General features: G+C 37.2%; 1 protein-coding gene across 2 annotated transcripts; it reads right to left on the reverse strand.

Annotated features, from left to right (window-relative positions):
* Nucleotides 1-574: 574 nt before the first annotated feature.
* Nucleotides 575-27,745, reverse strand: LOC106072104 (endothelin-converting enzyme homolog). Of its 2 annotated transcripts, XM_056021597.1 has the most exons (15): nt 27,634-27,745; nt 26,544-26,699; nt 24,641-24,832; nt 23,066-23,194; nt 17,226-17,396; nt 14,523-14,696; nt 12,663-12,752; nt 9,730-9,857; nt 9,033-9,222; nt 6,397-6,674; nt 5,063-5,173; nt 3,272-3,470; nt 2,195-2,347; nt 1,429-1,505; nt 575-813 (listed from the first exon to the last, which is right to left on the reverse strand). In XM_056021597.1, the coding sequence occupies exons 2-15, from the start codon at nt 26,622-26,624 to the stop codon at nt 714-716; spliced, it is 2,073 nt and encodes a 690-aa protein (XP_055877572.1). In that variant the 5' UTR covers nt 26,625-26,699; nt 27,634-27,745; the 3' UTR covers nt 575-713. The 2 variants fall into 2 exon arrangements, with proteins under 2 accessions (XP_055877572.1, XP_055877573.1); XM_056021598.1 differs by lacking the exon at nt 14,523-14,696.

Raw genomic sequence — 27,745 nt, forward strand, 5'->3', positions numbered from 1 at the left:
CACATTAAATTTTAATCCAAAAATTCTGCACCTAGACCTAGTCCATATCAAATACAAATGCCACATCTAGATCCACTATTTTTTCTGCAATTATTGTAATTTAGATGTAATTAATAAGAATATATTTATTAATTATATAATAATATACTATTCTCTCCTCCCCCTATTCAAAACTACTGCTAGTAATAGTGTATATTCTTAGTTGTTTATTCAATCTTCATAGCTATCCGTATTTACGGTCGGTATTTTATATAGGTCTGTGAGCTCTATTATTTCTATTAGTTTATTTTCTCTCTCTTCCTATCCGTGATTGAAGTCGGCATTTAAAAAACAACTAGGTTATTCCCCCTTTTGATAATGCTTTTGGTCTTGATCCTGCTCCTTGACAACGCAGAAAAATGGCCAGGAGTGTAAATACCGACGCTCAATGCGGATATTGCCATATTTAATATTCGGACTTGAAGACAAGTCTTAATATAAATATACACAGAGAGAGAGAGAGAGAGAGAGAGAGAGAAAGAAAGAGAGAAAGAACGAATTTTTAAAATCTAAATGTCAACATTTATTTTATTTGTATTAATATTAATTAGGCATATACAGAAACAAAACAATTAAGTTACAGTGGAAACTGCTTGGTTTGACACATTTAACATATGCGAACATTACACAATATAAAAAAGTTTCAATTGCATTTTTTTCCAGGTTTTAAGGCTTCACCAAATATTGCATTTATTTTCTGGATTTAAAGTTGCATTTTTCGAACATTGGAAAGCACTTGCAAAATCTTCACTGTTTGACATTAGAGCATACACCCTGTTAAAAGAAAGTTATTTAATGCTTGATATACACAAAGATAAAGGCCCATTCCTCGTTCCATATTCTAGGACAAAATTGTACAAATGCTCTCTCTTCCCTAGCGCTATAAGAGCATGGAATGGGTTGCGTGAGCCAGCCAAGAAAACTAATAACTTGGCAGAATTTAAGTCATTGGTTAACATGCATGACTAGATGCATGATGCGTAGGACGTAATCATCTACTCTTTTAAAGTAACTGTATTATATGAGATAAGATAAGATAAGATATACAAACTATGGTCATAAAAACAGGATGACCAAATTTTGAGTTAGTACAGCTTTGATATTTGATATTAAGTGTTTTAGTTATCAGATTTTCTTGATTACGGAAACAGAAGAAAGCTTCAATCAAGTACATTAATACTTTAATTCAGGTTCAACATTCCCCAACAACTCTCAGCTACAATTTTTGCCGAAATTAAAAAATCCATTCTTCACCCCCTAGTTTCGGAAGCCAAGCGCTTTATCACTCAGCCACTGTTGCTTCTCTGTTGTTTTTTTTTAATACTCACAGATAATGCATATTAGGAATGATATGTTATAAAACAAATGATCTAAATATGTATACTTTACCTGAATTTATTAATAGGGTGATTATGCATTGACAAATGTATCTTCACATACTCTGGTCTCCAGTGGCTGCAGTAAAACTATTACAAACAAAGTACATTATAATATTGAACAAATGAGAAAAAAAAAGTCGTAAGTAAAAGGTGGGCTAAATGTTTAAACGAATCGTAGTTGTCAATTTGAACTGCACCACGGAAGGAAAGAGGTCAAGTAAAAACTCAAGATTTTAACTTCTATTCAGGAGAGCATTAAAAGACGCAGGACCCAAAAAAAAAAAAAAAAACAGATAGGGCGGGCGGTTTTTATTGAAAGTAGATGAACCTAGAATTCAAAATCTAAATAGTTAGTTAAGGGAAACGTTTATATTATTATTATAGCCCTTATATAGCGCTACTTTCATGCTTATAGCATGCTCAGAGCGCTTTGGTCCAATCTCATTTGTGGACCAATTGGGGGGGGGGGGTATCTAGGAGTTGGTTTTCCGTGCTGCCTTTAGTAAACATAAGTCTGCCCCCTTCAAGGTAGCCAAGACAAGCCAAGTTCAAGCACTTAGCCTCTCGACCACGCTTCCGTCTCTCTGGAAGTGAAGAAAGGAGGAAAGTTTCCTTTAAAAAAATTATATATATATATGGATGGATGACTGGATGTATGAATAGACAGATAGAAAGACAGACAGACGAACAGATAGACTGACTGACTGATTGATTGGGTCACAATGTATATTCTATTTTAATAACTTTTTTACCTCTAGCTTTTTTTTTAGTAGTACCTGACTCACGGCGACAAAAAACAATTGGTCCTCTGTTAAGTCTACGTACGGCAGAGAGTGTTTCGATTTGATGGCATTTCTGTAAGCTCTAAAAGAATACTTGATACCAGCATTGTCCGCAATAGTTTCTACTAAAGACTTCGTTCCATTATGCTGAAAATACAAAGAAAAAAAACATGGGCATGAATCAACTCCCGACATTGCCTACAGTAATGTATTGCTGGAACGGAAACCACTATTTCATGGTAAAACTACAAATGTCTTGTATCATCCGTTGCATTAACCCTTTCTCTCCGTAATTATTTACCACATTCTGGTGGAATCAACGTTGGTATCGTCAGGGATTTACCCAATTTGTTTGAAAAGTTTAGTTTTTTTTTATAGCGATACAATTAGGTACTTTTTGTCCTTTTTTTTAGGACCTTCCGGTAGTGGTAGGGACATTAAACATATCCTTTGATCTCCGCCATAATCTGAGGAACATTTATGTCAAGTTTTATCAACATTTGTCAAACGGTTTTGATTTCTATGCGGGACATACATACATACATACATACATACGCCTTACTTTCTGATTTGTATATTAGATAGTGAGGACTAGTAGTATGCTAAATATCCTTATTAGGCCTTTTTATTACAATGTTATCTATAGGGAAGAAGCTGTGAAACTCTTTCAATTTTGTAACGAACGGCTTTGAAATGTGAGATGTGGCTAACACTTTACTTTCAACTCATGCCAAGTACCTGCAACAGAATGGACTCACTTAAAAGACCTAAAGCTCAAAATCCCAGCATTCACCCGAATTCGAATCTGAGAATTCTCGGTTCGGAAAGCTAAACCTTAACCTCTCAACCCCCATGACCCCATCATATACTCAAAGCGAAGATTTCCCAATTACTTAGCCCCCAAACAATAAATAGTTAAGTATAGTACTGATTGTATATTACTATAAGTACCCAATGTAGTTCTTATCAGGAGAGAGAAAAAAATTGCAAATCAATAAAAATGTTATTTGTATATATTAAAAGATTCTTTAAAACGTCCCCCTAAACTACAAGGTAGACTGTAACACTCACTTTGTTGCCAAGGTAGGTGTAGGACTCTGACTCAAACAAATCAATCAAACATTTCGATCTGTCGTTAAATGTTTCCGTGACCTTAGCAGACCAAAAATCTCTAAGATGGCCGTCCGCGTCAAAGAGTTTTCCGTCACTGTCAAAGCCATGAAAAAGCTCGTGTCCTATGATTGTTCCCATTAGGCCATACATATAGGCACTGGAAAATCATTTATTGAAAACTTTTTTTATATATACGAAGAGAAGATGTACAAGAAAAAAAAATATAATGGTAAAATAAAAAATTATACTTAAAAAACAAAACAAAGCATAATTAAGTGTAATTGTATCCATTAATGTGAATCGATCTTGCAATTAATTTGTTATAGATCTAGACTAACAATTATAAATTAAATGTCTACTCCTTAATGATCTCAGCTTTGAAAAAGTGTAATGAAAATATGTTTTAGTATTACATTAACCCATAGGCGTAGCCGGTGAGGGTGTTTGAGTTTGTGTTGGCCCTCCCCCCCCCCCAAAGGAATTTAGGGACTAATATTTTGCTTTGATTTTGTTTATTTTAGGGGCGATTTTAAATACTAAGCCATTACTTGACCCAGCGTAGCCAAGTGGGTTTTGAGTTTAAAACCCCCATATCAGAGGGTTTAGCGGTTAAATCCCCCTCTTCTATAAAACAAAAAAATACAAACGACAATCCCCAAATTCCAAAATCATAGCTAAGGAAGATTTTGATTTTAAAACCCCTTCCGAAATTTGCGATAAACACCACCTCTTCAATTTAAGACTAAACCTTACATCAGTCACCAGATCTATGAGCATAGCCAAGAGGGGTTTTGTGTTTAAAAATCCCCCTCCAGTAAGCTTTACAGCTGAAAACCACCTCTTCAATAAAAAAAAAAAAAAAGGAAAATTACACACTCAAAATGCTATGAGCGTAGCCTAAGGGTTATTGAGTCAAAACAACCCTTCGGCGGTGTTTGAAGCTAAAAAATACCTCTTCAATATAAAAGAACAGCAAATTACAAACTTAAAATTCTATAAGCGTAGCCAAGCCAAAGGGGGGGGAGGGGAGTTTGAGCGCCCCCCCCCCACTCCAGAGAGCTTTTTTAAAGTTTAAAACCCCTCCAGATGGTTTTGAGTCTAAAATCACCCTACAGAGAGAATTGAGGCTGAAAATTCTCTCTTTAATATTATTCAAAAGCAAACTACAGTCAACAAATTCTATGAATGTAGCTAAGGTGGTTTTGAATTTCTTAAAAAAAAAAAACTCCAGAGATTTTTTAGTTTAAAACCCCCCCAACAGATGATTTTGACGATAAAACTTCCCTTTTTGATATAAAATCTAAAGCGAACTACAGTCCCTTAATTCCAAGAGCGTAGCCAAGAGATGTTACAAATTTCTACCAGTGGCTGGGCTCCTTTAATAAATGCAACGAATAGTCATCTGTCGAAATTGAAAAACACTAACTGTGGCTCAACAAAGATGGCTAAGACGGATTTTAGGAGTCAGTTATAGAGATCGGGTCTCAATCAAGGAAATCCTATGCCGAACTGGGAACAAACTAGAAAGACAAAAGATCCATAGAGAGAAAGGATAGTCTTTACACAAAAATAGAGAGATAGAAGAAGATTTTATATATTTCTAAAGTTTTGAAGCTGTGACATACGTCTAAAACTTAGTACCAGAGCTGTGAAATGTAAAGGAATGGTGCTTGTAGGATGAAATAGATGTCAAAATTTATAAATGTATGCATATTGAACTTAAGAACACCTAAAATAAATCAATCTTACTCTGGATATAAATGTGAAACGAAATATTCCTGTAGAATGGACGGCAAAATAACAATTCTATTGTACTCTGTCACGTAGTAGGCTAAAGGTGAAATCATCGAATAAGGGTTTCTGTAAATGACAAAACACACAATTATTTTTAACATGTGTCCCATGTGTGTACATCTTATCTTACACTATACAGACGTTACTTCAAACAAGAAAAACTTTTTCTTTAAAAAGACAATACCTCCTTTATGCAAATTATTGAGAGCTTGTCTTTTCTTAGAAATTAATGATTGTTAGATTTAATTAAAAACATTTTTTTTAACCCGTCCCCTTCTTGCCGAGAAAGAATCTAGGTTAAACGAATGTATAGATCCAGTACACCTTTTAAAATTTCAATGATAAGCATTTAGATTTTGACTTAATTTTTCCGGAACATTAATGCATTAAACTTTGAATCAACAAAGCCTTACATTAGGGAATTCTCCAACCCAATAGTCCTTTCAAGAACGCGATAGTCCTTTTAAGAACGCGATAGCAGAAGCTAGAACTGAGTAAAAAGAAAACCGCTGCCTATGAAATATTTGGAGGCGCGGTAACTAAGAGGTAACGTGCCTGGTTTACGAACCTGTGTCACGGGTTCGAATCGTGGTGAAGACTTGGATTTTTCATTTCGGTATCCTTCGGCACCTCTGAGTCCAGCTCTATTGGGTACCTGACATTAGTTAGCGAGAGTAAAGGTCGTTGTCATGGCCACATGACACCATCGTTAACCTTGGGGCTCTATGAACTAATTAGGCTTAGCAGTACTAGACATCATTTCTTTTGGGACCCCTCAACTCAAGAAAGTGTTTCGTTAGGTCTATTGATTCATTAAAAGTTTTTCAAGTTTGAAAAGAAATATTTTAAATTTACTGCTGTAAGCCGAAAGTCTTCCAAACTTTCATTGTTCATTTCTGATGCGGCGTCGGAACGAGACAGCTAGAGGTCACTCACGAAGGCCGCGGGATACACATTAGAGACCAAAAGAAAATCTAATGCCGATGACAAACGCAGACGACGAAAAGAAAATCTGAATCGACCACCTGCGGAAAATGGTTATGCTTGCCCTGGGTGTGGCAAAATATGTAGGTCACAACTGGGCTGCGCAGCCATGGGAAATACTGTATTCCTCACTAATCTTCGGACTCGAAGACAAGCCTTATATATTAATAATTATTGTGATTTGTATGCACTAAGCATGATAGCAGGTTTTCTGTCCAGGGCTTTTGCAAGAGAGGATTTGAGCCTCTCAAGCCCTCACTCAAATGAGTTTGATGATGATGATTAATAATTAATATCATACGTACGGGGGCTCTGGGAGATTTTTGTATTCTTTTATCTTCTTATTGGTATTAAATCTTGTCACACGAACAAAATTTTCGAGATATTCTTCTTCCACAACTTTCAGATCTTCATACTCTTTGTCCAGTTTTACAGGGTCTCTAATCCAGTCTGGTGGTCCAATGTGAATAGTCATAGATTTTAATTTGGCAATCATTTGTGCCTTTGTTTGTGCATCAATCCAGTCCTGGTCTCTAATGTCTTGAAGAAACTCGTGTACTATATCACTAGCCATGATAGAAATCTGACAAGTACACAAAATACTTTTCATAAATTAAAAAAAATACATTTGAAAATTTTTGTCACATGTATGATATTAAAACATATATGAATTTGATGAATCATTGTTTAAAGACGCTTTATTGTACATTTATTAAAATAATTTTTTTAAATTATTACAATTATTTTCCACTGGCAACTATACATTAATAAAAATCAACATATATTTGACTTTATATGCGTGTGAAAGAGTCAAAGTAGTGACATATGAAATGTGAAAATACAAAAGCAAGGTTCTAAGCCTCATTGAGTCTCTATGGAATGAAACTGACACTAATAAGACAATTACATATTCAGGACACAAATATGAAGACTACGATCGCACACAAGTATTAGTACTCTTAGTGTTATAAAGACATCAAAAGTTTACTGAGATGAAAACCTGTTTCTTCACGGCTAATGTCAGCCAGGAGGCGCGGCGTCTGAGCAATAAAGCGCTTGGCTTCCAAACTGGGGGTCCCGGGTTCGAATCCTTGGATTTTGTATTTCGGGATCCTTGGGCGCCTTTGAGTCCACCCAGCTCTAATGTTAGTTGGGGATAAGTAAAGGCGGTGGGTTGTTGTGCTGGCCACATGACACCCTTGTTAACCGTAAGCCAGAGAAACAGATGACCTTTACTTCAGCTGCCCTATAGACCACAAGGTCTGAAAGAGGAACTTTTGTTTTTTGACTTAATGTCAGCTAGGATTAGTGCAACGGGACAAAATGTTCTTACAACTCAGTGGATCCAGTTCTAGGCACCCACAAATGCAGCACCGGAAGAAGAGAACGAAGCATTTTATAAACTTTTACATATCACAATAAGAAAAATCCCCGATAAGAAATTTCAAGCTTTTTATGGGTTATTTGGGGGCGAAGTGGCTGAGGGGTTAAGCATTTGGCTTACGAACCTGGGGTTCTGGGTTCGAATCTCGATGAAAACTGGAATTTTAAACTTATGGATTTTGACCCAACTGTAATTGGTACTTGACCTTAACAGGGGAAAGTAAAGGTGGTGGGTCGTTGTTCTGGCCACATATTACCCTGCTCTTTAACTGTTTGCAAACAATACGAAGCAAAAGTATTTACGAACAAAGCTGGCAGAGAACTCTATAGGGTAAAATATAGTGCAGGCATATGCAATGAAAATGGAACCTGTTTGCTTATTTCTTCGCATTTTATCACCTTATTATCGGATGAACCATCTTTCCACACAAAATCATATAGATCTACAAGAGCCTAATCTTACATAGAATGTTAAACAGCAAATCAAATTGACTATTTCTTACACACTTTGGAAAGTGGAATAGAAGAATATTTGATGTCAATGTAAAAACAGAAACAGGTGTAGCAAATTACATTAGCAAGAATCAAGCTCAAGTCCTTTAAAATATCTTTGAGAAAGAGCCCACAAGCCAATTCAAGATCCAGTATTTGAATGGTTAAAAAAAGAAAAGAAGGAACTCTTCATTTGTAAGGTCAAAAATAAATTTGAAACATTTGCTGGACCAGTGACTGACGAAACCCTTTTTAATAATAAAAATAATAATAATAATCTTTATTATCCGTAAGGAAATTTGTCTTACAATTTGTGCATTACATCAAACAAAAAACATTATAACTATAAGAAACCAAAGTGTACATTCACACCAGACTCACTCATAATTTACATGTGACAAAGTTTATACCAGATTGTTCTTATTTAATGATTTGATTGCCAGGGTACAGAGATTTGAGAAAAAAAAATTACACATATGTTCAAGGGAGGGGAACGAAGAATTACAAAGAATTGATGTCTGCAGAGACTTAACTCTTTCTCTCCGTAATTATTTACCACATTCTGCTGGAATCAACGTTGGTATCGTCAGTAAGAAGAGAAAGAGTTAAACAAATATCTAGGAACGGAAGGAGCTGAAAGATATGATCAACCAAAACTAGAACGAAGAGAATTGAATCAATAAAAAAAAATCAGTTTTGGTGAAGCAAAGTAGTCTGCAAGGACGAAGTCTGCAACATGTGACCTAATGCATATTTGATTTGATGACTATCGTCCCTTAATTATAATTTTATGAATTAGCAAAAAAAAAAAAAAAAAAAAGGAAATTTTTTTCTATATATAGAAACCATACAATTTGTTAAAAATTTATATTAGCATCATCTGTATTATATAATAATCTATGTTTGAATTTTAACAAATATTGTCATTTAAATTTACATTAAGAGCATAGATATATTTCCTTAACCATCTTTATCGAAAATTACACTCACTATTATTTATTCTATATAAAATATTATAGTTAAAATAATCATGCATGATACATGTATATAAAGCGTTGTTTTTTACTTTGGAAATGACCTCCAGCGATAGGTGGTTCTCTACATAGAGAGCACCGACTGCATAAGGCATCATCTCATTTATCTCGGTTAAGCAACCAAAGTCACTTCTTTTTGTTTCGTTGGATGTTTTACTTGTGGTAGGGAGATATGGAACAGATTTTTTAATGAAATTGTACGCAATATAGTTGGCCAACACCCTGCAAAAAAGACAGTTTACAAATTCTTTAAATTAATCTTTAAAAAAGTTTCTTTTTTCTTAGTTAGATTCTCACAGAAAATATTACTAACAAAATGACAAAGTGAGTAGGTGTTATCCCCTCAAAATGTCTTTTTCAATACGAGAAAAATGATGAGGATAATTTCTTTTAGCATTTTATTTAATGAAATCATTCCCTATAACTTCACGTGGCCTAGTTAGACTAAAATGTCGTTTTAACACGAGAGTTCAAGATGGGTAGAAGACATCCGTTCTTATAGCGTCCCAATGAAACGATTTATTCCGTATACATCAAAGGAGAAAAAAAAATTATATTACGTCACACGACCTAGTTAGTGAGTTAGCGTAAGTAGGTAGTTTGACTCAAAGTATTTCTAACACATTGTACGCTACACTGTAGTATTTTGTTCACACTAAGCATATTTTAGCATTGTAAGAAGTCTTAATTGATTAGCTTTTTTATGTAAAAACAAATAAATATTTTTACTCAGCATCAGTTTCCTGTATGACGTCTTGCAATTGCTCGAAGTATTTCGGTGTTTCCACAATGATGTCATCATCTTGACTTAGAAACTTTTCACGGAAAACAGCAGAAAAATATTGTTCTAGATCAATCTGTAAATTATTTTAAAATAGATCTTGATCATACCATTTTAACTAACATTGCGTAGAAATTAAATGTTGTAACATTAAAATACGAACAACGACACAGTAACATTGTAAAAACAGTGGTCTTCAACGGGGGCGATATCTCCAACTGTATCTCTCAGAGGCCATCTGCTGCCAGAAAATGCTGCCAGTTACTTTCCTTTATGCCAGTGAGGGCATCTTTATAGCGCATACGGGGGCACCTCTGTAACTCCGTTCTACTCTAAGCTCCCCAAAGAAGATCGCCTTTGGCATGCGGTCGTCTCCTATGCAGGGTAAGTGGTATTGACAGCATAAAAATTAATAAAAATATAATATTTTGTTCAAATTTGCTTTCTCACGCTTCTTTATAAGTGTTTTTCTTATAGGGGGGCGCTGGCGGACTATTTTTAAAGAAAAAATACGAAAAGTGGTAGGCCAAAAAAGATTGAAGACCACTGTTGTAAAACTATCCTATTTACAACAGTGGTGGCGGCCCCCTAAAGAAGAAAAGTACTAGTAGTCTGTCACGTTAATTCTGTGTCAATACTATCGTTAAGACTAAAAAGAATTTCAAAAACAGATTTCATTATGTTCTAGATTTTGCACAATTCTGCTTCAGGCTTCAGCAGCTCCATTTTATCATTCTGATATCGTTTAAGTAGTGTTTTTAATTATACAAACATAATTTTAACCAATAATATACAACTTCTCAACTGAAATGTCACCTATAAATAAATAATTAGTGGTCAGTATGACGCCAAAAAAAGAATTTAGCGGCAAGAATGACCAAAGACGTAGCCAGGGAAGATTTTTTAGGTTTCCGACTCCCCCCCCCCCCCCCCCCCCCGATGGAAGTGAACTGGAAGGATTTTCTGTTTTTTTTTTGCTTTTTTTTTAAATGGTTGAGAGATTTTAATGTTAAACCATCATTAGTCCCAACATTGCCCGAGGTTTAAAAAAACTTAAGCTAACTACAGTCAATGACTTCCATTTGCGCATTTGAAATTAAAACGCCTCTTAGAAGGCCCCTTTAGTGGATTTTGAATTTAAAACAACTCTCCATAATAAATAGAAATTATAACCAACGACAAAATGTGATACCCTAAACAAATTTATAGAGGCACGGTGGCTGAGCTGTAAAGCGCTTGGCTTCCGAACCGGAAGTCCTGGGATCGAATCCTGGAGTAGACTGGGAATTTTTTCTAATTTTTGGATCTTTGGGCGCTTCTGAGTTAACCCATCTCTAAATAGGTACCTGACATTAGTTGGTGAAAACTAAAGGCGGTTAGGGTTTGGGGTTGGTCGTTGTGCTTGCTACATGACATCCTCGTTAACTGTAGGTCCGCAGGCCGCAGAGACTGATGACCTTTACATCGCCTGTCCTATAGACCACAAGGTCTGAAAGGGAAACTTTACTTCGTATTAAAAAGTATGGCTGTATTTGAAATATATATACAGCTGTTGACAAGTTGATTTGCTTTCAATCAAATAGTTATGTAGATTGATAACCTGCTAACTTTGACAAAACCAAAAGCTGTAGACACTTAACAAATAATTACATAGGTTTAAATAGGGCGAAAAACAAAAGTAATTGTAGTGTAACTGAGTTGTTTATTTTCTGCATGTCAGAAGGCCATGTCCAGGGTGTGTGTGTTTATAGTAGTTAAGCAATGTGTATGTGCTTGTTCACTGTGTACTGCAATCTTGGGGAATAAAGCCATATTATTGGTATTCTAGTAGTTGTTATTCCATTACAATTTATTCGATATGTGTCTGGTTTAGTGTTGGAATTCTTAATCAACGATGGATAAATTACTCAGACAAAAAGAGTTAGACATTGATCCAAATGCTCCTCTGGCCTCAGAAAAATTGATTTACTGCTATGACACATGTCAGAATTTTCTTTCGTCCATCAAGGATATTCTTATCTTATGTAATACAGACGTTGCTTCAAAAAAGAAGATGATTACGTCCGACGCGTCATGCATTCAGCCATGCATATTAACCAATGACTTAATTCTGCCAAGTCATTGGTTTTCCTGGCTAGCTCAGGCAACCCATTCCATGCTCTAATAGCACTAGGGAAGAAGGAGTATCTGTACAAATTTGTCCTAGCATATGGGACGAGGAATTTGCCTTTATCTTTGTGTCTTTCAGAGTATTTTAATAAATTTTGTTTTTGTATTTGAAGATTATTAACGAAGACTTTAAACTAAAGTTGTTGAAAATTAAGTTTCTTCTACGGTTTACACGCTCATCAGTGATGTATCGTCCTATTCGATGGCCATAGACACACTCAAGGCAACTTAAATTATAGTAAAGAATGACATTTTCGCTAGACATTTAGTTGATACATGTAAACAGCAGCCGGGCCAAACGGTCGAGTCCTTTATGTTAAAGTTGCGAAGCCTGGCCCGGGACTGTGACTTTAAAGAAGTAACTGCAGAACAGCACAGAGACATTTGCATTAGAGACGCCTTTATAATGGGTCTGGCATCCCACACTATTAGACAGCAGTTACTGGAAAAGACAAAGCGCTTATTACAAAGCTAGAGTGTTAGAAACAGCTACAACGCATGCTCAGGCTTACAATTCAACGAACTAAATCTCTTGTGGGGCAATGAAAACGCCAACTCACTCCCATCTTATAAATTACGAACGAAAAAAAAAGGGATGCTAAATCATGGTAATATATGCTAATAAAGCAACTTAACTCTTTTATTTTAAAAAAAAACATTATAGATATATTTAGATAAAATAATAATATAACTATATCAAATAAATATGTACCCATGATCCTAGTAGAGTCTGAAATTCTCTCACGGTCATTTTAGTGTACTTCTTGAAGTAAGTATCACGTTCTGTTTCAGGAACAAATATCTGGGTATAAAAAAATATGTATGCATAAAGGTTATTGTAGAGTAAAGTGAAAAACAAATGCTATGAGCGACTTAAACTGAAAAACATTAGAAAATACTTTTAAAAAGAAACGTTTTTATGCAAACACTCGTCTAGTTCTATTACAAATTTAGTTATTTGACCGATCCGAACTACTTACACTTATTGTAAGACTGTTTTGTATTTTTTGAAGTATGGATCAATATCACCAAATGACAATGTTCTATGTGATAGCTCTAGATCTAGTACTGTTGTCTTTACTAATGTCTCTTAATGTTACCATAAACGTATCGGTAACAGCCAGCTAGAACTTCATATAATTTGAGTATACATGCGTGTAATTAGGACTTTTCTGGGGAGGGGGGATTATTTCGGGTTGAAAAAAATGTATATATTCTTACGTTAAACGATCATTCATTAGTTATTAAGAAAAAAAAACAATTATCTTACTTATAGTCATCAACTTCATATTGGAAAAATCGACTTAAACTATTTTTTTTATGTTCACAGACATTTTAAACTTTACTTCTTTAGTTGACTTTTTTTTTTCTGGAGTACGATCTGTCAGTGTCACTTTTTTCTGCTAAACAGGAGGGACTGCCATTCTTCTTAAGGGATAGACTTCTTAAGGGATATATTTCTGAAGGATAGACTTCTCAAGGGATAGACTTCTCAAGGGATAGACTTCTCAGAGGATAGACTTCTCAAGGGATAGACTTTTTAAAGGATAGACTTCTCAGAGGATAGACTTCTCAAGGGATAGACTTTTCAGAGGATAGACTTTTCAGAGGATAGACTTCTCAAAGGATAGACTTCTCAAAGGATAGACTTCTCAAAGGATAGACTTCTCAAGGGATAGAGTTCTCAAGGGATAGACTTCTCAAGGAATAGACTTCTCAAGGGATAGACTTCTGAAAGGATAGACTTCTCAAGGGATAGACTTTTCAGAGGATAGAGTTCTCAAAGGATGACTTCTCAAAGGATAGACTTCTCAAGGGATAGACTTCTCAAGGGATAGACTTTTCAGAGGATAGACTTCTCAGAGGATAGACTTCTCAATGGATAGACTTCTGAAAGGATAGACTTCTCAAGGGATAGACTTTTCAGAGGATAGAGTTCTCAAAGGATGACTTCTCAAAGGATAGACTTCTCAAGGGATAGACTTCTCAAGGGATAGACTTCTCAAGGGATAGACTTCTCAAGGGATAGACTTCTCAGAGGATAGACTTCTCAGAGGATAGACTTCTTAAAGGATAGACTTCTCAAGGGATAGACTTCGCAAAGGATAGACTTCTCAAGGGATAGACTTCTCAAGGGATAGACTTCTTAAAGGATAGACTTCTCAAGGGATAGGACTTCTCAAAGGATAGACTTCTCAGAGGATAGACTTCTCAAAGACCACCCAGTCGGCTAATTTTTACACCCCAGCCAGCCATCGATATTTTTTTAAATTATTCAAATAATCTAAACTTTAAACAGAGCAGCACGTCTGCTGGAAGCAGCAACCAGACGATAGGCACGATAACAAAATGGCCGGACATTACAGCCATGGAACTGAAGTCCAAATCAAGAGACATCAGCAACCTAAGTATTATATTTCCTACCTATGTCTATTGTTTCTTAATTTTCCTATTTCCCAATTTTTTTTTAGGCCCCAGCAAGGATAAAATAGTAACTAGTGCTGACATACACTACAAAGACAAAGTTCAGGAGCATAGATCTCACATTCATTCAATACATCAACAATTTTACCTCTGATAATTTCATTTCTAACTCATACACGTCTTTCATCTTATCTCTGATCGTCTCTTCCTCTCCTTCTAAAATATCAATTTCTGATATGGCAGTTTTGATGTAGGCTTCTTGAGTTTCTGTTTTATTATATTGATCCGGAGTGTCAGGATAAAGAATACCGTTCTGATTTATCTGAAGTCATTTTTAAAAAATCAAATTCTACGAAATAGATATCCAAAAGAAAAAAAAATTCTTAATTGCATGCCAGTAAATAAATTAGGATGCTCAGAGTGCTATGGTTAAATCTCATTTGTGGACCAGTGTGAGGGAAGGGGGTATCTGGGAGAATGATTTCCGTGCTGCCTTTAGGCGCTCAGTAAACACAACTCTGCTACACTCGGGTGTCTAACCTTGAGCCCCCTCATTGACCTCGCCAAATTTAGGCAAACTTAGCCTCTCAACCAAGCTTCCCATTAAAAAAAAAACATACTTTTATACATCTCGAATTTTTATGGTAAATGTTTTTCAAAATAGTCTGCCCATTGTTTACAATTTTAAAACAACTCAAAACACTAAAAAACAACAACGTTAAAACAGACAAGAAGAGAAAGTAATTAGCAGAGATGATGTTTGCTGAAACAAAACAAAAAAATGAGAAAATAAAAAGATTGAGGTCAATTTTATACAGATCAAATACAACATATTAAACAGTAACAAACAGTAGTGAAAGACGCGTTGATTACTTATCAGATCGGATATACTGACTTTTATCGAGGAATATGTTTTAATTGTATACAATTTTCATCTTTCTGTGGATCCCCTTCAGTCGTCTCACGGACCCATGAGGGGCCGCGTACGTTTGAGAACTACTACACTAGCATGTGAGTTCGTCTCCAAGGTGGCTGGGTCAATGCTGAAGACTTTCAAAGAAGCTTTGAGTGTCCCTGAAACGTTTTCTTTGTCAACCTTGTGAGCGCTTCCCTTTCCATTCTGCACACGTAAAATGCTCATTGCAGGTGAGACTGCATCAGGATGTGTGGATTCTTTGCTGTTCGGCTCTTCGAAGAACTTTAGCATCAAGCATTTTTTCTTACCATTTAACATTCAGCCTTTTTTTGAGACAGATCATGATGTGGAAGTGGTTCATTTTTGTTGCATGTTATCTATATAATGTCCACGTTTTGGAGCCGTAGAGCAATGTAGAGATGATGACAGCTCGATAGACCCTTAGCCCTTAGCTTTGTGTTTGTGGTGATACTTCTTTTGTTCCAAATATTTTTAGAAGGCAATGGCCTTTTTATCTTCATATCTAATACAGACGTTACTTCAAAAAAGATGATTACGCCCTACGCGTCATGCGTTTAGTCATGCATGTTAACCAATGACCTAAATTCTGCCAAGTCATTGGTTTTCCTGGCTAGCTCAGACAACCCATTCCATGCTCTAATAGCACTAGGAAAGAAGGAGCATTTGTACAAATTTGTCCTAGCATATTGAACAAACAAGAAATGTGCCTTTGGCAATATGCGAGTCGATTTTATCATCGACATTTCCGTTTCTACAGACTGCGCTTCCAAGGGAGGTGAATCTGTCTACTGAACTTATTTTCTATCTATTAATCTTAGTGCTTGGTTTAAGTAGCTTTTACCCGGACCAGTTTCACAGTTTCGGTTAACATTGCCTGTTTCATGTTCACCTCGGGTTAAGAGGGTGAAAAGACACGTGAAGACACAGGAAGTAAACAATGACTAAATTGACTTTTAGTTCAGTCAGTAGTATCTTTTGGTCCGGTGCGGACAGTAGGGACTTAGAGAGTAACTTTGAGTTAGGTAGTATCTTTCGGGCAGACGAGGCCAGTAGTCATTTGAAGACTTTTGAGATAGTGCATATATTTCTAATAGTTATTCTCCGTACTGAGAGCTGGATATGTATTATGAGAGAAATTATTGTTACCCGCTGTGATGCGGATGTATTCTAGTATTGAAGTTGTATTCTAATAGACTTGTATATTTGATACTGTTGTAATGTGGATGTAATTATATTTCATATCTGATGGATATCTTGATGTAACGACCAAGAAGTTGCAGTACCATTATTGTTATTAAATAAACTTTATATTTGTCTGCCAAAGTGTACTGCAGTCAATCTGTACTATTCATGTTTGTCATGTGTCAACTGTGACTCCAGGAAGCAAGAACCCAGCATTCGCGAGTCATAAATAGTGACCAGTCCCAGGTGTAATATTAATACTACACGTCAGCACACGTAATGTTTACAACCAGGCAAGTATACGACTTGCCTCATTTTTGTGTTTATAGTGAGGCCAAACATGCTCTTCAAAAGAGAATACTCTGCTGATCGATTTTTGGGGAAAGCAATGAAAGCACAGTCGTCTAGGTCCCTGATTGTTGCTCATTTTGTTTTTCACTTCGCTTTGAGCCACCTCTGTAACGAAAGTTTCATTTAAATGATAGGTTGCTACTTGTGCTGATTTTCATATCCCTGTCGTTAGGCTCTTCACTCCCGTGTCTTCCAGTGAAAACATTTCACCACCTAAGCCTAGACCTAACTACTTCTCTACTCATGTACTAGAACAATTCATCAAAGACAAGGGAAAGATGAAGGATACAAGGATCATACCATGCCATCAGCAGGTCATAGGACGCCTGTTTGTCTTCGCTAGTTCCAGTACTCCCGAACAAATGTTCTTAGTTTACTTACGTATAGAATATAGCGAGATCCATTTTTCAAATCTCTTTCAATTTTTGTTGACCAGAAACTAGTCCCCCACAAAGAGTGACTTTTCTCTAGAGCGTTTTGAAGAGACCAGGATGTCTCATTCCAATCAAGTAGGGTTGAAGTGACTGTCCAGGATCCCATGCCGTCAATTAGCTATGACGAAATTATAAAAAAATAAATGAATAAATAAAAAAAAAACACATTAATTATCCAATTTCATGTCTCTATTTGGATAAGTATTAAATAAGATGAGGACTAAGGTGTTTTACATGGGACTAGCTGATACCCCAGCTTCTCTAGCTTTAGTTGGTAGTGGTTCATTATGACCTACACATTTTTTTTTCTTTTTTCATTATTTAAATTGAAAGGTCTCCATAACAACCACACACCTTTCGGACTTTAAAATTCTAGAATCCCGACATTTTTACTAGACACGTGATTAAGATATTTCTCCAGATGTTTTCAACGTGTCATCTTCCAAACACAAGTTTCTTTTGCACGTACAATATGCCAGTTTGGAGCTCAGTTTATGTTCTCCTGGCAATCTAATCGTTGTATAAATACTGTCAGAAATAAACTTTTCACATGTAGATCATGAATGAGTCTGGTGTGAATGTACATTATTGTTTTCTATAGTTATAATTATTTTGGTTTAATAGTTGAAAAAAAAAGATTAATAAGAGAATCTGAAAAGCTTTAACACCTTGTGGTGAAATAGTTACTATTTGTTTATGTATGTGTAACGTCGTGAGAATGTGTTCACAACATTGATCTAGTGTGCTACTATCCAAGTCTCTTTCGTCAGTTCATGTGTCGTTCTAGTTTAATAAAGCCTTGTTTTAGGTTACTCTTCAGTGTTCCTTTATTCCTTATTACAATTTATTAAACTAGAAATTTTCAATTCTATGGATCTATGTGCCTCACGTATCTTTTTTGGATTTTCGTTCAACACTATTCTCAGTCTGTAAGTAAAAGTAATTATACAAATGGAACGGCTATTTAGGCCAAAAGAGCTAGACATAGAGCCTAGCTCGCCATCGGCTGCCGAGAAGTGGCTGCACTGGCTCAGAACATTTGAGAATTTCATCTCCTCAGTCTCTCACTGTGAGATTGACAAAAAGAAATTACTGGAAAACTACGTTTCTTCGAGCGTATTTCAGTACATAAGTGAGTGTACCACGTTCGAAGAATCAATCAAAGTTCTACAAAATGTCTACGTGAAGCCTAAAAGCGAAATTTTTGCACGGCACATGATAACTCTTTGTCGACAAGAGAACGGACAAACCGTTGACTCCTTCCTACTTAAGCTTAAAAGTATGGCCAAAGACTGTGACTTCAAAGCTGTCACCGCTGAAGAACACAGAGATATCTTCGTAAGAGACGCCTTCATTACTGGACTGGCTTCAAACAGCATAAGGCTGCGACTCTTAGAGAAATCTACTTTAACTCTACAGTGCGCCTATGAAGAGGCAAGACAACTTGAATATGCCCATAACCATGCCATGGCGTATAACATCTGCTCTGAAACTCCCTGTGGAGCTAGCGCCAACGAGGAGAGCCTTTCTCCAACGACAAAAGTAGAACACGAGGTGAGTGCGGCGACTAGTAAAAGATGTTTCTTTTGTGGAAACAGCCCACATCAACGCTTTAGATGTCCGGCCAGCGACGCTACATGCAACTTGTGCGGTAAGAGGGGCCATTTCCAGAAAGTCTGTAGATCGACCAGACAGACACTCAAATCTATAACCTCAGCCATAGTGAAAGCAGATGATGAGACGTCTCGGACTACAACCGTTGGATCTTCCTGGGCATCGACACCAGCGTCCGGTCTTACTAAATCTACTATTTCAATACTCGTCAATGGAGTACCATTGAAGGCTCTCGTAGATACGGGGAGCAGTGAAAGCTATATATCTTCTTCAATTGCTAAAAGGTACAGATGGAAATTAGAAACGTCCAGAAACAGAATCTACATGGCCTCTACACATCTTTCTCGCACTACTCACGGCCATATTTTCGCAAAAATAAAGTACAAAGATGAACAATACGAAAGTGTTAAGCTCTCACTACTAGATGGACTAGTATCTGATGTAATCTTAGGGCTAGATTTCATCAGCCAGCATGAAAAACTGATGATCCCATTTGAGGGAAAACGGAGCACTCTCCAGGTCTGTACGCTGAAAGCTGCACGAGTTGAAGCCCCTCGCCTCTTCGCTAATCTTGCTCCTAACTGCCACCCCATAGCCACTAAATCTAGAAAATATTCTATGCCTGACTCCAAATTCATTCAAAATGAAATCAAGAGACTCCTATCTGACAAAATTATTGAGCCTTCCACGTCCCCGTGGCGAGCCCAGATAATTGTAACAACTAATGAAAGGCACAAAAAGAGAATGGTTATCGACTATAGCCAAACCATCAATCGATTCACTTACCTCGACGCGTACCCCGTGCCAAAAGTTGATGAACTGGTGCAGGAAATATCTAAATACTCAATGTACAGTACATTTGACCTCAAAAGCGCTTACCACCAGATACCTATCAGGGATGATGAAAAGCAGTACACGGCGTTCGAGGCTGGCGGAAAGCTTTATCAGTTTTGCCGCATTCCTTTTGGAGTGACAAACGGAGTCGCTGCATTTCAAAGGACGATCAACACAATAATTGAGGAGGCAGGGCTACAGGACACGTTCGCTTACGTGGATAACGTTACCATCTGCGGACTTGACCCCAGTAGCCACGACCAGAATCTACAGAGATTTCTCAATGCCGCTAAAAAGTACGGTATCACCTTCAACAATGATAAAAGTGCTATTGCGACTAATAAAGTATGCCTCCTAGGCTACGAAATCTCACAAGGGCAATTAAGACCAGACCCCGAAAGATTTCAAGCATTGAGAAACCTACCTCCACCACAAGACATGAAATCACAAAAGCGGGTGATTGGACTACTGTCCTATTATTCTCAATGGATCCCAAATTTCTCCAACAAGATCCATTTATTGGTAAACAACAAAGCCTTTCCTCCCCCTGAACAAGTTCAAGAAGCTTTTAAACAGCTAAAACACGAACTTGAAAACGCTGCTGTGTCGACGATAGATTACAATCGACCTCTAACAGTCGAAACAGATGCCTCTGACATCGCGATTGCCGCCACTCTTAATCAAGAAGGCCGTCCTGTCGCCTTCTTTTCAAGAACACTCACGAATAGTGAACGCAGACACTCAGCAGTAGAAAAGGAAGCATACGCTATCGTAGAAGCCCTGAGAAAATGGCAACATTACCTTATCAGTAGACCCTTCACATTGGTTACAGATCAACGCTCAGTGTCTTTTATGTTTGACCAGCAGAACAAGGGCAAGATCAAAAACGAAAAGATACAAAGATGGCGACTGGAGCTTAGTTGTTTCCAATATGACGTCGTATATCGACCCGGGAAACAAAACGCTGCGGCGGATACCTTTTCAAGAAACCACTTTGCGTCAGCAATGACTGGAGAAGACCTCAAACTGTTACACAACAACCTCTGTCACCCAGGGGTCACGAGACTCCTCCATTTCGTTCGGACTAAGAACTTACCTTTTTCCTGCGAGGACGTCCGCAAAGTGGTAAACCAATGTAAAACTTGCGCTGAACTGAAGCCTAGATTCTTCAAACAGTTTTCAGGCACCCTCATCAAGGCTACCCAACCATTTCAGAGAGTAAGCATCGATTTTAAGGGGCCACTCCCATCTGCTACTCACAACAAATACTTATTAACAATGGTGGATGAGTACTCACGCTTCCCATTTGCCTACCCATGTCCCGATATGTCCTCATCTACTGTCATAAAGTGTTTAAATCAGCTGTTTTCCTTAGTTGGGATGCCAGAGTACGTCCATTCTGACAGAGGTACGGCCTTTATGTCGAGGGAGGTGCAATCCTTTCTGCACGAGAGGGGAATAGCTACAAGTAGAACAACCGCTTTTAATCCCTCATGCAACGGACAAATTGAACGACTAAACAAAACTCTATGGAACGCTGTTACTTTAGCACTGAAAGACCTCGATCTCCCGAACTCGAGATGGGAGCTTGTCTTGAACCAGGCCCTATACTCGATTAGATCATTACTATCTACGGCAACAAACGAAACTCCACACGAGAGAGTTTTCCGGTTCAACCGGAAATCCTCCTTCGGGATATCTATCCCCACTTGGCTATCTAGCCCAGGTCGAGTGTTGCTGAGAAGAGAGAACCGATCTTCAAAGTATGATCCTCTAACGGAGGAAGTCGACCTGCTGATGTGTAACCCCCAATATGCTGTCGTACGGTTGCCTAGCGGTCAAGAGGAGACGGTCTCTCTAAGACGCTTGGCTCCCACCCCCTCCCCATCCACAACAACAAGTGAACCTTCGTTCTTCCCTCAGGGTGAGGATAATGAATATCCTCCAGAAACTCAAAACACGGAAGTACCAGTAAACACCCCTACGGTGATACAAGAAAGGAAAGAACCCCTGGTAGGCTCTGAGGACCTCCGAGCGCTTCCTCTTGAAAATACCCCAATTGACGCTCAGGAACTCGCTAGTGACTCCCAAACTGTAGAACAGGATAGTCAACCCCGTTACAACTTAAGAGAGAGAAGAACCAGACCGAACTATAGAGTCTAGAGTTGTTCCTCTATTGCACTACTTATGTTCTACATAAACTGGCATTGTTTATCTCTTGCTACTGATACTAGAGTTTACTTTTCACTTACTTACGTACATGTTTACTTACTACACTATTTGTTAATACTTAAAACAGAAACTATTAATTGTTTATAAGTCATACAACAGATACTGGTTTTTAGGTTTCTTTGTATCACCATTCACTATTGTTTACTAGAGAAATTAATATTTCGACACTATTTATTGATCTATTGATAATCTATGGTATTACTGGCACTGGCATTCTCTCTTCATTTATGCTATTGGCCTACTATATTATTATACTTGCTATTTTAATTCTAGGCGGGGTGAATGTGGTGAAATAGTTACTATTTGTTTATGTATGTGTAACGTCGTGAGAATGTGTTCACAACATTGATCTAGTGTGCTACTATCCAAGTCTCTTTCGTCAGTTCATGTGTCGTTCTAGTTTAATAAAGCCTTGTTTTAGGTTACTCTTCAGTGTTCCTTTATTCCTTATTACACACCTTTAGTAAAATCACTAAATTTAGAAAGCCTTCAGGACAGAAGGCTCAAAAGCAAAGTAGCAATCATACATAAAACACTGAACCATAATCTTCAAATACAAAAACAAAATTTAATAAAATACTCTGAAAGACACAAAGATAAAGGCACATTCCTCGTCCCATATGCTAGGACAAATTTGTACAAATACTCCTTCTTCCGTAGTGCTATTAGAGCATGGAATGGGTTGCCTGAGCTAGCCAGGAAAACCAGTGACTTGGCAGAATTTAAGTAATTGGTTAATATGCATGACTAAATGCATGACGCGTAGGACGTAATCATCTTCTTTTTTGAAGTAACGTCTGTAGTATATAAGATAAGAAGATAAGCTCCCCAAAAATATCCTAAACTTTACACAGTGGCGTAGCAAGGTATCCGTGGGCACGGGTTCAAGAATATGTTGGTGGGCCCCCCTCCCCCAATAAGATGAATGTAAAGTGAGACAAAGCAATTGAGTATTTTGAATGTATCGGTACATTAACTGTAAGACAAATTCCCTTACTTATAATAACGATTATTATTATTATTAATACTATTATATTCGATCAGCCTGTGCAAGAAGTACAAGCCAAACCTCGAAGTGGAATTTAGAAAGGAAATATCTTTTCTTACTTCTAGGAGAGTTCCAACGCCTTGATAATAGATTGCTCCATCACCCTTACATACTTTGAACAGCTTTTTGACTTTCTCGAAAGCAGTAGAATGGAGACACTTCAATATGGTGTCATTTCTTTTCATTAGCTGTTAACGAAAATATGGAGCAAAAAAATAAATAAGAAACAACTGTAAAAACAAATATATTTCACCTGGTTTTATTATTTTCTTAGTTTTGTTTTGTTTTATAGATCGTTAGTTATTAAATGTATTTCTATTATTTCTATTTCTGAAAATAATAGGGCAAGCATAACGGTTGTCCGCCGGTAGTCGATTAAGATTTTCTTTTCGCCGTCTGCGTCTGTCCTCGGCAGCGGATTTTCTTTTGGTCTCTAATGTGTATCCAGCTGTCTCGTTCTGAGGGCGCATGCAACTAGGTGCTCTCTTCTATATGTCAGCTAAGGCAAGTTGACGCCAAAGCTGGTCTTTGAAGAGTTTCCGTGGGGCATCTCTGTTACGTCAATCACCTTATAGCTCACTGAATCAGAAACCCCCTTAGTAACGAACCATGCTGAGAATTACTCCCTTAGAGCACAGAAGAGGAAGCTGTGAGTTGTAAGGTTGCCTTGTCCCCGTACAAGGACAGACCTTTTGACGCACTTGGACCAGTATTCTCTCTCTCAATTCCTTGTCCCGATCGTCCCTCGTGCAGAGCTCGGCATTCATAAAGAATGTGCTCTATTGTCTCGTCCTCCTCAACGCAGTGGCGGCACCGTGTGTCGTAGTTCTCCTTCCACCGTCCAAAGTACGCGCCTATTGGACAGTGTCCGACTAGGAACTGGACTAGGACTGCCTGTTCCGCACGGCAGAGCTCCCACCACGCGTCCTTTCGGTCTGGTCTACTCATCCGCCTGTGTAGCTCTTGGCCCTGTCGGAAGCGTCCACCTTTTAGTTGGTTAGTTTGTTAGTGTTTGTAAGTAACATAGATCTAGAGGATTTTAGTTAGTTGTTGGGTTCAGTAGTAGTAGTTAGTGTACATATTATATTTTCTTGATTTATTTTTGTTATGTAATTAAAGATCCGTTTTTAGTATTTATTTTCAACTAAAGTTTCGTCTTTTTTTTTTTGTAGTTTGATTAGTTAGTCTAGTTTAGTCGTGCTGTCTGGTTGCTTAGGCGACTCTAGCCCTCTTGGTCTCAGACTGAGGTGCACAGATTGAACCCACCCAGTAGCGCTACCATCTGGCTACTGGCTACTGTGTAAAATTCTGTTTAGCAGCGAAAGGCCTGGACCTGACCTAGTGCCATCCTTTCCTCTCCCGCTCACAAGTATAAAGCCTGAAACAAATCAACGGGCCAGCCGGTATGTACAGCAAGTTACCTTATAAGTAGCAAAAATAATCACTTTACTTGAGATGCACTATTTAATTTAGAATAGAAAATATTACTGATTTAATTATTTCAATGATTGACGTAAATTTAAAACCGAAGTGCTTTTCATTTATAAAGTAAATAGTGAAAATTAACTATTTCTAATCAATTCAAAGTATTTCTTCTAAAAATGAGTACACATTAATTTGAAAAGTGTTCCTACTGAAATAGTCTGATAATATATGCGATGGAAAAGTTTCTCAAGTGACATATAACTATTGAGATAGGCAGGCAGTGGATTATCACGAAGCCATCCTCCGCATGAGAACTCGTACATGTCTTCACAGGGATCAACACTCGTGTTCAGCATCTTAGCGACGGTCCTGCCCAACCGACAGTCTTCTGTGCGACAAACCTGAACAAAAATATTTTGTTAAAAAACAGGTTGTTAAAATTTGTTTTTTTTAAAGCTTAAATGAATCAAAACGCCTAGATTAACATTTAACTCTTTCTCTCCTAACTGACGCTACCAGCGTTGATTCCAGTAGAATGTGGTAAATAATTACGGAGAGACAGAGTTAAAAAATCAAACGCAATTCATTTTTGAATAAATATTTCAACATGTCGAGGTTAAATCTCCTCTCAGGCCTTGGGATCAAAGGGGAAGATGATGTTAAAGGTCATAGGTTTCTTTGGCCAATGGTTAACGAGCAGTGTGTCATGTGGACAGGACAGCTGTCTTTACGTTCCTCAAGTCAAGTTAGGTACCCATTGAGAGTTGCTCGGACTGAATTTAAAATTTCAGTCTTCGCCGAAATTCTTATCTTATAATTGCGGACGTTACTTGACAAAACAAGATAACTACGTCCTACGCATTTCTTGTGTCAATCTAGTCATGTATGTTAATCAATGACTTAAACTCTGCCAAGTCGTTAGTTTTCCTGGCTGGTTCAGGCAACCCTTTCCCCTCTCTAATGGCACAAGGGAATAAGGACCACTTGTACAAATTTGTTCTGGCGTGTGGAATAAGAAATATCCCTCTATCTGAATATTTCATTAGGTTTGGTTTTTCTAGTTGTAAATTATAGTTCAGTGTTTGATGTATTCTAGCTACTTAACTTTTTATTCTTCTGTCCTCAAGTGTCTCTAAGTTTAGTGATGTACTAACGGTGTTACACTAATCAAGTTGGAGTATTCGAAAACAGCACCCCAAGTTTGGAAGCCAAGCGCTTAACCACTCAGCCAGCAGCCCCCTTCTTAGACACTGTTCTTAAAATTAGTCCGATGAACAGACTAACATTTAACACAGACAGCAATTTTTTCAAGTTTTTCTGTAAGTTTAATTATTCGTTTTTTTGTAGGCCCACTCAAGAAGTGTAGCCTTTGTATTTTTCTCAACAATAATAAAACGTTTATGTAATAATTTGGCTTTGCGACTCGTTATGGGTGTCTTTTCAAGGTTTCTCAAACCAAGGCCTTTACATTGAGGATGGTGTTTTTTCCATGAAACTCAGAAGTATAATATGGTTTTCATTGGATACTATATATAATAATAATGTTAAAGTTAATTGCTACTTTTGGCCTTTTTTTTTGGCTTTACTTATGTAATACAAAACAATTGTCGACCTAACATGTAATTTCAACCTGAACAGGTGCACGCCTCTAGTACAATAAATACCATTTTGATAAAGGTAATTGGAAACCTCCAAAACCATTTTTAGCTTATCATAAAATCCATTAAAATCCTCTTTAGCTTTTCAGGAAATCCCACCAAAGACCTCTAGCCCTTGAACTATTCCTCACCCACCCACCCCTCCAAAAAATATTAAAATGAAAATAAAAAAATGTAGACTCTTCTGTGTCAATGTTATGAAAGTGGGAGCACTGATTAAAGTAATTACTTTCTCTGTTACAACAGAGCGTCTCACATTATGTAGCGTTTACTTCCCTTATATCAAACAAAATAATCACCAATACTAATTGGTTACTTTTTCGATTGATTCATGTCTTCACCCTTTACTTAAAGCAGTATTATTTTGTTTAATTGTTACTAATACACAATTTTTAAAAAAGGAACCAGTAGGCCGTGGTTGATATCAAGCTAGGAAAATATAAAGTATAATTACTCTCTCCGTGTCACTGTCCGCTGAGTGGGGCCCATTTCTACTGGTCACGCAGTAGGGAAGCAAAGCAAACAAGATCCACATCTTGAATGAGGTCAAGGCCAATTCTTGTCAAGTACAAACCCAGTGAATTCTTTCGCAGCGTGTAGGGCCTTAGAACTAGCAAGAAAAATAGGTAATAAGCCAAAATGTCACTACCTTATATTGAAAACTATTATAAGAATAAGCTCCATTCTTTGTTCTTTATAAAACAAAATGAATTTTACTAGTACATAGGAAGTCTTAAAAAAATAAGATACTGTTATATTTTTTTTAGCAGCCCCCGTATTGAGTCATAGTTGCTGTTACCTTTGTGTGTCTCTTTACCTTTCCAGTTTATGTTTCAAAAAAGTATAATTTTACTAAAAATCTGATTTTTACTTTTAGAAAAAAAAAAAATAAACCTAATAGATTTCTTCTCTCTGGCTCTCTACCTCTGTGTTTATCTCTCACGGCCTCTACTTCTGTCTCTTATCTCCACCTCGGGCTCTCTACATCTGCCTTTTCTCTTTCTGGCTCTCTACCTCTGTCTCTCCTCTACCTCTCTCTCCACTCTTTTCCGCGCTGTCTTCCTCTGTCTTTTTCCCTGTGTCTTTCCACTCTCTCTTTGGCTCTATACCTTTGTCTCACCTCTCTCTACCTCTGTCTTTTCTCCCCATCTCTCTCTCTCTCTCTCTCTCTTATTCTCCCGCCTCCTCTCACTAGTTCTCTTTGTTCTGTTTCTCTCAGTATCTTTCTTTCAACCTCTTTCATTTGTTCTCTCTCTCTATATATATCTATGTCTGAAATTGTGATTAACTCTCCTTAAATCTCTTTTGCTCTTTATTCTGTCTCTCACTATCTCTTTCTTTGTGTGTGTATGTGTTTGTGTCTCTCTTTATATATATATTTAAATAATTACCCGAATCTCCTGATCTTTAAATCAGAGAAAAAAAAATCATTCTAAAACATTGTTAAAGGAGTGCATGTATTTATGTGTTCACTATGAAAGTGTCTCCCCACCAACATAGTACCAGCTTCATGTACCGCAGTGTGACTAAACCTGTGTACGTACCTTTGAGACTATTGATTAGGGGCAGCAGAAAACCAACAGCTTCACGAGATGTACGACAATAATCTGGTTACAGCCAATTTATAATAACAAACATAATCGAAGTAGAATTGGA

This window comes from Biomphalaria glabrata, chromosome 2 (genome assembly GCF_947242115.1).
Source record: "Biomphalaria glabrata chromosome 2, xgBioGlab47.1, whole genome shotgun sequence".
Classification (NCBI taxonomy): Eukaryota; Metazoa; Mollusca; class Gastropoda; family Planorbidae; genus Biomphalaria; species Biomphalaria glabrata.